The 10,166-nt window shown below is 40.7% G+C and overlaps 1 protein-coding gene across 6 annotated transcripts in view; it reads left to right on the top strand.

Annotated features, from left to right (window-relative positions):
• Positions 1–359: 359 nt before the first annotated feature.
• LACC1 (laccase domain containing 1) overlaps positions 360–10,166 on the top strand; it is a 41,148-nt gene continuing 31,341 nt past the window's right edge. The window contains exons 1-3 of one of the 6 annotated variants that reach the window (XM_033949636.1): positions 360–987; positions 1,386–1,469; positions 6,644–7,231. In XM_033949636.1, coding sequence (XP_033805527.1) covers positions 6,661–7,231 — 571 coding nt within the window. In that variant the 5' untranslated portion in view covers positions 360–987; positions 1,386–1,469; positions 6,644–6,660. Of the gene's footprint in view, positions 1,470–6,643; positions 7,232–10,166 lie in introns of all 6 variants that reach the window. The other 5 variants (XM_033949635.1, XM_033949637.1, XM_033949639.1 and 2 more) reach the window with 5 other exon arrangements.

The following is a 10,166-nucleotide window of genomic DNA, read 5'->3' as shown; positions in this document are numbered from 1 at the left end:
ATTCACAATGAATATGTATGAGATGGATTTGCACGCACTGCCTCCTTGGGATGCAAATCTATCTCATGCATATTTATTATTGTGGATGTCCTGAAAACCTGACCTGTCTGTGGCTCTCGAGGACCGGAATTGCCTACCCCTGACCTAGCCTAATTTTCTGTTTTCCAATAGAGGCCAATTCAGGTCACAGTATCTAGCAGAAACCCAAAGAGTAACAATATTCCATGCTACTGATCCAGGGCAAGCAGTGGCTTTACTATATCTGTTCCAATAGCTGACTATGGACTTTTCCTCTAGGAACATGTACAGATTTTTCTTAAATCCAGCTATGCTAACTGCTGTAACCACATCCTCTGGCAATGAGTTCCATATTTCCTCCTATTTGTTTTAAAAAGTATTCCCATATAATTTAATTGAGTGCCCTCTAGTTTTTGTACTTGCTGAAGGAAATCCAGAGTTGCTGCTTTCATCTCAAGCTGAGGTCCGATTGATACCTGCCATACCACCAGGCAAGAAATATGGCCTGAGCAGAACCAGGAAATTGTTACAGACTTATTTCTACTTGCTCATTTTAGTTTACTGTTGCTTCTCTTCCCTTTTTTCAAACTTAACTGTAAACGTACTAGCCTAGCAACACGTGAAATTGACAAGCCAATAGTTATCTAAGGTCACACATCCTGTTTCGAGAAGGGTACCTTGAGGATAATTTCCCAGTGTCTCCCCAGAGCACGTGCGGCTTCCAATCGCCGCCCCCTTTTCTGCGCGAGCGTGGGATTTTCCCAGTCATCTTTATGCAATAGTAAACCACAATAATAAGCAGGAAGCATTTCTGTTTCCTCTCTCGGCAAATTTGGCTGGCAAGTAGAAATCGTCCTAGAAGGGAGCGAGGGGGCCGGTACTAAATGAGAGCAACTGTCACAACTGGAGGGATCCTTGCACAGTCCTTGGCCAGTCTTTGGTTTTTCTTAGCAAGTTCATTTCTCTTTCGTAAGTAAATCCGTTGCAATGTGGGTTTCTTAAAATATGTCTGTGCAGTAGGATGGTTGGTTTTTTTTTCCTTCAGGTTAATTATTGAAGGTTCCAGGCCTATTGTGCTTGTCTCGAGGCAATCGGTAACTCGCTACAACTTTCTGTATACCTACCAGTTGTAGTAAAACTACAAATACACTGGGAGACTTCAGAAAGTTTCTTCTATTGGGGATCTGATTTTATTCAGTTTCTTTTATGTTGGGGAAGCAGGTTGCATGGGACATAAAGCATTTCTTCCAATGAACCTGATTAACTATCTATGGCCCGGGTTGTTTTTTATTTTTTCCCCTGCTCCTGAATTTATTGGCACCAAAAAGGGACCAAGGAAACCTGAATTTATTGGAACATTTTCATAGATTTGAGACACTAAACTCGGTTGGAAGGCTTTGCATTGGAGCTGGCTGTATCCAGGAAAAGGTGTTCCAGTTAATCTGCTTTAGGTTTGTATGCACTGTATTTACTTATAAATAAAAATTTATGCCCTAATCCTATATATCCCACTTGTATTGATGCAGCAATTTTTTAACTATTTAATTTGGAACAGTTTTCAATAAGTTTAAATATTTAAGTCCTGAATATAAAGCTCTGCATTATATCCTTACTTAGGTTATTAAGAAAGCCTCAGCCCCACCACTCCACCGCTAAAATTAGTTTTGACAGCGGGAAGAATTACGTGGTTCTCATCACTAGCTTCCAGTCCAATAAGTTCAATTTGTAATTAAATACTCTTTATTTTATTTATAAGTACTATTAAAACTCTGATGTAACCATTATATATAGTTTAAGCCACTTATCTTTACGCTAACATGACTCGGGAGAGACGAACCAACATGTTTCGCACTCCCGTGCTTTATCAAGGGTCTCCCGAGGGCGTCACTGTCTTCCGACTCTATGGAATATTTAATAACCCAAGCAAGGATATAATGCAGAGCTTTATATTCGGGACTTAAATATTTAAGCTAATCCTATATATGGCATTCAAAATTCTGGGTGTGCATGCAGTTTAATTGATAAACCAATTAGCACTAATTGGGCACTAATAATCAGTTATCAGCACTATTTCAAATTAATGAAAATTTGTGCACACATCTTTAGCACCAGAATCCACATATAAATTTTACATGCTTGTAATGTGCGTTGTATGACTATACTAGGGATGTGCATTTTTATAACATTGGCACACACATTTGCTTTTGTACTCACAAATAATCAAACCAACAATATGTGATGGTGGAAATAATTTAACCACAGCTTTGTTTGATTTACACAACCATTATAAAATACCAACAACATTACAGCTCAACAATTTATCTCCCCCCCCCCCCTTATAATACCACGCAAGAGTTTTTTAGCGCCAGCCAGCGCGCTGAATGCTATGCACTGCTCGGACGGTTATAGAGTTCCTATGAATGTTGGAGCAGCGCAGAACATTCGGTGTGCTAGCTGGCGCTAAAAACCTCTTGTGCAGTTTTCTAAAAAAGGGGGGGGGTTAATTACTTCCTAAGTTACCTTCACTAAACCCATTCTTATCTCAATATATTCACCCTGAATCCTGTGGTGTCATCAAGGCTTCACCTCTGCTTATAGCGGTCTTGCTCACAAGCCAAATTATATCCCAATAAATATACTGATTTATATCCTTTTATAAAGATTGCTTGTGAATTTCCCATACCTTTCCTACACTGCAGCCCCACCCCATACGCCCTCTGTAACCCTAACTTCAGAAATCACACCAACTGAATAAACCACCCAACCCACTCCTGATCCTCCCACCTCCAAGGGAGGGCTGGGAGGAAAACAAATTTTCCTAACTTCAATCCTGTCCACCCTTTAACCTCCCACTAGCCTTTGTTTTCTTCAGCACCAAATCCCAAGGGGTATTCTCCATCACCCCTTCCCAGCTTAGCTTCCCAAACATAAAACTCCCAGATCTTAATGAATTTTATGTGATCCCATCCTTCATGTTCCTCCCTAAATGTTTAATTTTTTTTTAATTATTATTATTAAAGATTGTAATCCACCCCATTTACCCTTTATGTATCAGTTTGTGTTAGAATAGATTTAATCTGTATATAATGTCATATTTTGTCTACCCCTTTTTTTTATTGTATCTATTGGAAATTTGTAATACGCATTGAAATACATGATTTTCCGTAGACAACAAATCTTATTAAACTTGAAACTTGAAGCTCCCACTACCCAGTCAATTCCCATATTACTATTCCCCACACCATACTTTAATTCTGTTTCCTCCCCTTTTTTAATTCACTGACCACTCCCTCCCATTCCTTTATTATCCATTCCAATCCTACTTTTCTCCAATAATTTTATTTTCGTTGCTCCCTCTGGTTCCCAATCCCTACCCTGCCTTTTCCAAAAAGAAACTACAATACTCTAGCAGCATGGCCAATATCCTTGGATAATTCCTTATCCTTCTTTATATGGTGTGCATTAAACAGTGTTTGTTATTCAGTAAGAGCATGGTTTTAAAATCATAAGTGTTTGAGGCTTGTACTGTGAAGGCAGAGCTTGCAGGAATGGGACAGGGGCAACTCGTGAGTACGGGACAGGCAATATTTTGAAATCCCATAGGGACAGGGACAAATTTGTCCCCGTGTCATTCTCTAGTGTAAGAACATAAGAATAGCCTTACTGGGTCAAACCAATGGTCCATCAAGCCCAGTAGCCTGTTCTCACAGTGGCCAATCCAGGTCACTAGTACCTGGCCAAAACCCAAAGAGTAGCAACATTCCATGCTACCAATCCAGGGAAAGCAGAGGCTTCCCCCATGTCTTAATAACAAACTATGGACTTTTCCTCCAGGAATTTGGCCAAAACCTTTCTTAAAACCAGCTACGCTATCTGCTTTTACCACAATCTCTGGCAACACGTTCCAGAGCTTAACTATTCTCTAAATGAAAAAATATTTTGAAAACTATTAGGGTGGGAATGTGACCTTAGACTGGTTTGACATACTTTTCTGGTGAACACAAAAAGGTTTTCCTTTTCACAGCCATATAAAATAAAATTAGAGGGATTTCCCCATTTTTGTGTCTGTGGAGGAAACAGTGCATAATACATCTGGGTATAAGTATTTGCATGTACAGTAATTAGTTCTTGATATGACGAAATACATTTCATTTTAAAATACTTCTGTTTCGCAAAACGCTCATGTTGAAGTCTGGGGAAACAGCCTGCATGGATTTGTTTGCATATTTTCGCTTACACATTTTTTTCTTGCGTTTGTTTTTGTTTTGTATAAAAATAAATGCTTTAGGAAAAGCTTGACTGAGTTCAGAATTGCTAAGCTGAGCTCATGGGTCCTTTTGAAGGAGGATATATAAATAAGTGATGTGCTTGCATAGTTCATAGTTTGCCTTTATTTTTATGCCACAAATAGTACAAATATCCAAGTGGTTTACATATTTTATTTTATTTTTCTTAAAGGGAAGAAAGGGGAGGTCTATGTTATATATATAGTATAGCTAATTAATAAAAAGGGGAGAATTTTAAGGAGTCAAGTTAACAATCATGCTAAGATACAAAAGGAAGGGAGTAAAAAGCGACAAGACAGGAGAGGTGATACCATAGCACAGTGGTCTCAAACTCGCGGCCCGCCAGGTACTATTTTGAGGCCCTCGGTATGTTTATCATAATCACAAAACTAAAATAAAACAGTTTCTTGATCATATGTTTTTACCTATAAATTACAACAGTATTATTAAGACTTAGCCAAAAGAAAAGATTTATAAAGAGTTTTTTTACCTCATGCAAAATTGTCATTTCTTTAATAAGACATTAACTATTTTTTTCTGAGGCCCTCCAAGTACCGACAAATCCAAAATGTGGCCTCGCAATGGGTTTGAGTTTGAGACCACTGCCATAGCAGGTAGCTTCAGGTGCCATTACAGGATCTTTGTAAATACCAGTGTCTTGTATTTCTTTATAGCATACCTCCCCTTCAGCTGCTCCTCTTCAAGGAAGGCAGAAAAAGTTGCAAGTTGAGCATGTTTGTGATTAAAAAAAAAAAAGAAAAGAAGTATGCATAAAATCCTCACTAGTAGTGAGCACAGAATGAGCTAATCCTTTTACACCTCCTCATATCTTGAGTTCAAATCCTAGCGTTAGGAAATCCTATACCAAGGGCTCCTTTTACAAAGATGCGTTAGGGCCTTAACGTGTGGAATAGCGCATGCTAAAATGCTACGCGCGCTAGCCACTACCGCCTCCTTTTAAGCAGGCGGTAATTTTTCGGCTAGCACGTGCTAATCTCGTGCGTGCGCTAAAAATGCTAGCGCACCTTAGTAAAAGGAGCCCCAAGCCTTTGGATCTTCTGTGCATCTCTCTTTATCCACACTGAAAAGCTAATACCTTTATTACCATGTGACTTAAATGAGCCATACTGTAATGTTGGAGACTTAAATGAAAGCAACTATAGTAGAGAAGAAACAAGGCAAACCACCCCACAACTAACATACAATAAAAAAACAGAGTGGGGAAAGGAACTGTATACTTCAACCTTGGGTAGAAATGAGTTTATTAAATACAACTATCTATATAAAATGTTTGATACAATCAGTCCCTGGATTTCTTCCAAACCCGACATAGTCCGTGTTTCGGCTTCGAAGCAGAAACCTGCCTTGGGTGTCAGTAATAATCCAATAGATGGCACTGGAATATAAAAACTTCCAAAGGGCTTTAAAACCCCAAACAAATGGCACTCATATGGCACTTATAGTATAAAAGAAATGATTGCACTCAGGGAGCTACGTGGCTGTGTAAGACGCAAACAAGCGCAATCGGGTTTTTTTTATACTAAACGTGCCATAGGAGTGCCGTTTGTTTGGGGTTTTAAAGCCCTTTGGAAGTTTTTATACTCCAGTGCCATCTATTGGATCATCACTGACACCCCAGAGGCAGGCTTCCATTTCAAAGCCGAAACACGAACCATGTTGAGTTTGGAAGAAATCCAGGGATTGATTGTATCAAACATTTTATATAGATGGTTATATTTAATAAACTGATTTCTACCCATAGTAACATAGTAGATGACAGCAGATAAAGACCCAAATGGTCCATCCAGTCTGCCCAACCTGATTCAATTTAATTTAAAAAAAAAATTTTTCTTAGCTATTTCTGGGCAAGAATCCAAAGCTCTATCCGGTACTGTGCTTGGGTTCCAACTACGTCAAAGCTCACTCCAGCCCATCTACACCCTCCCAGCCATTGAAGCCTTCCCCAGCCCATCCTCAACCAAAAGGCCATACACAGACACATACTGTGCAAGTGTGCCCAGTACAGGCCTTAGTTCAATATTTACTATTATTTTCTGATTCTAGATCTAGATTCTGATTCCTTCCCCACTCTGGTTTTTATTGGAGATTTAAATGAGCCATGTGCTACTGTCTATCTGAGGCTTTGTGTACAGTTAGTTACCTTATATGCAAAACTCATTTTGATGTAGGGAACTGACAAAATTGTGTGCAAATGTTTTTGAAAAGCACAAAATCGAACTCTGTGTGGAAGGCAGTGAGAGTAAATGCAAGACCATTAACCTTACTATAATAAGGCAAACATTTTTAGTTCTTATAAGGTATTCTCTTCTTGTCTACAGTCTTCTAAACATTTGTTATGGCAGAAGCAGTGCTAATTGATCTGTGCAACCTAACAGGAAGCTCAAAAGACTGCATTCAAAAATCGCTCCTATTTTTAAAGGATATTGTTGAAAAAAATACCGGTAATGGTGCTTCTTGTGTTTATATAATGTGTTGCCAAACTCCATTCGGTGACAGGAGCAATATGGAAGGTACATTACAGGATTTTGTCAGCATGCAGCAGGTTCTGTGGAAGGACTGCGAGGTTGTAAGTAACTCGAGCATGGCCGCAGCCTTCTACACTGTCAAGAAAAAACTCGACGAAAAGAACTTGAGCTTAATCAAGATGATTGTGCCATGGAAAAGGAAAGCCTCCATAAAGGCATATATTGACTGCCTGTTTACTGCAGTGTACAAGTTTGAGTTTGAAGTATTTCCGGAAGATTGTGAAGGGGAGAGCTTACAGCAATCTTTTGGTGATCAGCATGGCCTAGATATTCTAAGTCGGGAACAATTAGTGGACATCCAGACAGATGTTCAAAGGTACCTGGGGAGCCTTGAAAGTCTACAAGGGACACCAAATATACTCAAGTCATACTTGATTCCAGGTAAAATGAAAACTATATTATTGCAGTTTATTATTGTAGTAATAAGATGAATTGAGTGCTGTATGTAAAATAACTTTCCAGGCCAATGTTATGAGTTAGCCAGTGGTTTCCAGTATATTCCATGAAGACCTGCTAAACTGATCTGGTTTCCTGTATCATTACTCTTACTATAGACATTTGCATGTAAGTAGTGTACACAAAACAAGGTTAAAATTTAAAATAGTTCAACTTCCTAAAAACTATTAATATCAGGTTGTACCGGTGTCAGGTCAAAAGTGTGCCGGGACAAAGGCACGCGCAGTGGGCTCCAACGGGGGGTGTGGGGGGGAACCCCCCCACTTTACTTTATACAGATCGCGCCATGTTGTAGGGGCATTGTGGGGGGTTTGGGGGGTTGTAACCCCCCACATTTTACTGAAAAATTCACTTTTCCCCTAAAAAACAGGGAAACAGTTAAGTTTCCAGTATAATGAGGGTGGTTACAACCCCCCACAATGCCACCGCGATCTGTATTAAGTAACGTGGGGGGGTTCCCCAACAAACCCCCCCCCCATCGGAGCCCCTAAAAACACTCTTTTTCTTCGGCGCACGCTTCCTTCTTGCGCTCAGTTGTCGGCACGCGCCTTTGTCTTCGGCGGTTTTGTCTATGAACTAGTTGTACCTCTGTCCCTCAAAAGCTGTGTCTGAATATGGATGTATGTTGCAGGCAATGTGATCATTTCTGGAGAAGAAGCTAAGAGAGATGGTCTCTGCCACCTACTGAGCGATGCTGAGAGTTTATTGGAGAGAATGTTAAGGGGCTCATTTTCAAAGCACTTGGACACACAGGGCTGGATTCTGTATAGGACACCCGGTCTCGGAAGCCGCTTAAACGGCTTTTGAGAATCGCACACGGGCGTCTTATAGAGAATCACGTCTGTCCTCACGGATAGATGCCTCAGCCTGCTTAATAACCCGATTCTCTAACTGGCGTCCATTTCACAGGTGCCGGTTAGCGAATCGGGTTGCCGCTGAGCTTATCACGCAAGGGATCTCCCTGCCACGATGAAGTTTAGCGGCAAGTCCCCTCTCTCACCCCTATAAGAAAAAGGAGGTATTGATGCCCCTGGATAAGACTCTGGTGAGACCTCATTTAGAATATTGTGTACAATTCTGGAGACCACACCTTCAAAAAGATATAAAAAGGATGGAGTTGGTCCAGTGGAAGGCTACTAAAATGGTGCGTTGTCTTCAACATAGGCGTATGGGGACAGACTTAAAGATCTCAATATGTATACTTTAGAGGAAAGGCAAGAGAGGGGAGATATGATAGAGACGTTTAAATATCTACATGGCATAAACACATGAGTCAAGCCTCATTTGAAAGGAAGCTCTGGAATGAGAGGGCATAGGATGAAGTTAAGAGGTGATAGGCTCAGGAGTAATTTAAGGAAATACTTTTTTACAGAAAGCGTGAAAGATGCAAGGAACAGTCACCCGGAAGAAGTGGTGCAGACAGAGACTGTGCCTGAATTCAAGAAGGTGTGGGATAGGCAAGTGGGATCTCTTAGAGAGAGAAAGAGATAATGGTCACTGCGGATGGGCAGACTAGATGGGCCATTTGGCCTTTATCTGCATCATGTTTCTACTTCCCTTTGCCTGCTTTTTTATGTGTGTATGCTGCTATGCAGTTTTTTAAAAACATCTTTTTCTGTAGAAAGACCTCAAAATTATTACCCTCACTGCAACATTTTTGAAGCAAAGCTTTGCACTGTAACCTCTACTATGATAGTAAGTCTGATTCCACGCTTGCTGACTCCTTGTGACTCATGTTTTTACAGTTGCAAATTATAGTACTTTTGATGTTATTCTTTATGAAGGTGAGTATAAAGCCTGTTATACATGCAGGGAAGGTTTTTATAAAATAATACTATTGAAAAATGTGTGAAAATCAGGTAAATGAAAAGTGTGTGTCTACGTGTAAGTGATTTGCATGTAGACATTCCTGAGACATACTGTAGTTCCAAAGAAAACAGAGAAAAATGAAGGTAAAGACCTACTGTATATGGCTATTCAGTCTATCTATCTATACCATCTACTATCCCTTCCCCTCAGTTAGACAGCCATTCTCAATCCAGTCCTCAGTGTATACATAGTCCCGATGTGTTTTCAGAATATCCACAATAAATATTCATGAATTATATTTGCATACAATTGCATATTCATTGTGGCTATCTTGAAAACCTAATGGGGCTAGATGCACCCTGAGGACTGGGGGCCAGATTCTCTAAGCTCCGACACCACGGTAAAAAAGTACCTTGGTGGGAACGATTTTTATTTTACGGGTGATTCTCGGCACAATAGCATGCAAATTATATGCATACTATGTGTGCGGAAAATTGCCAGTAAAGGAGGAAGAGCTGTGCTCAGAAGAAAAATTGCTAGCACAGCTCCTCCTCCTGCCTGTCTTGTCGGGGAAAAAAAAGCAGCCTCTGCTCTCCCTGCCTGAACCAGCAAGCAGGGAAAACAGGGGCTGCTTGTTTTTTAATGGGCGCAGCTGTTGTGTGTGCACATACACACATAAGAGCTGCCCGTGGCTTTGTGCAGAGAAACGACTGCAGCTGGAAGGAGGAGGGAGCTGCCAGAAGAAGGTAAACACCCGCTGAAGGGAGGCACGTACTTGGGGCACAGAATGGAGGGAGGGAGAGAGGTGCGTTGGGTCTCTGGAGGGAGGGAGCACAAACTTCAAACAAAGGACAGAAGGAAGGAGGGAGGGGGCATGAACTTGGGACACAGAATTGAGGGATGATGGAAGAATGGAGTGAGTGAGGAAAAGAGATGCTGAGGTAGGGGAGGGAATAGAAAGGGAGAATTGGGTGTCTGAGTGAGAGTGAAAGAGAAGAGATGGTGCACATGGGGAGATGAAGAAAGAGGAGAATTGTTGGGCATAGGGAGG

This window comes from Geotrypetes seraphini, chromosome 6 (genome assembly GCF_902459505.1).
Source record: "Geotrypetes seraphini chromosome 6, aGeoSer1.1, whole genome shotgun sequence".
Classification (NCBI taxonomy): Eukaryota; Metazoa; Chordata; class Amphibia; order Gymnophiona; family Dermophiidae; genus Geotrypetes; species Geotrypetes seraphini.
This window is presented reverse-complemented; position numbering and strand designations above follow the sequence as displayed.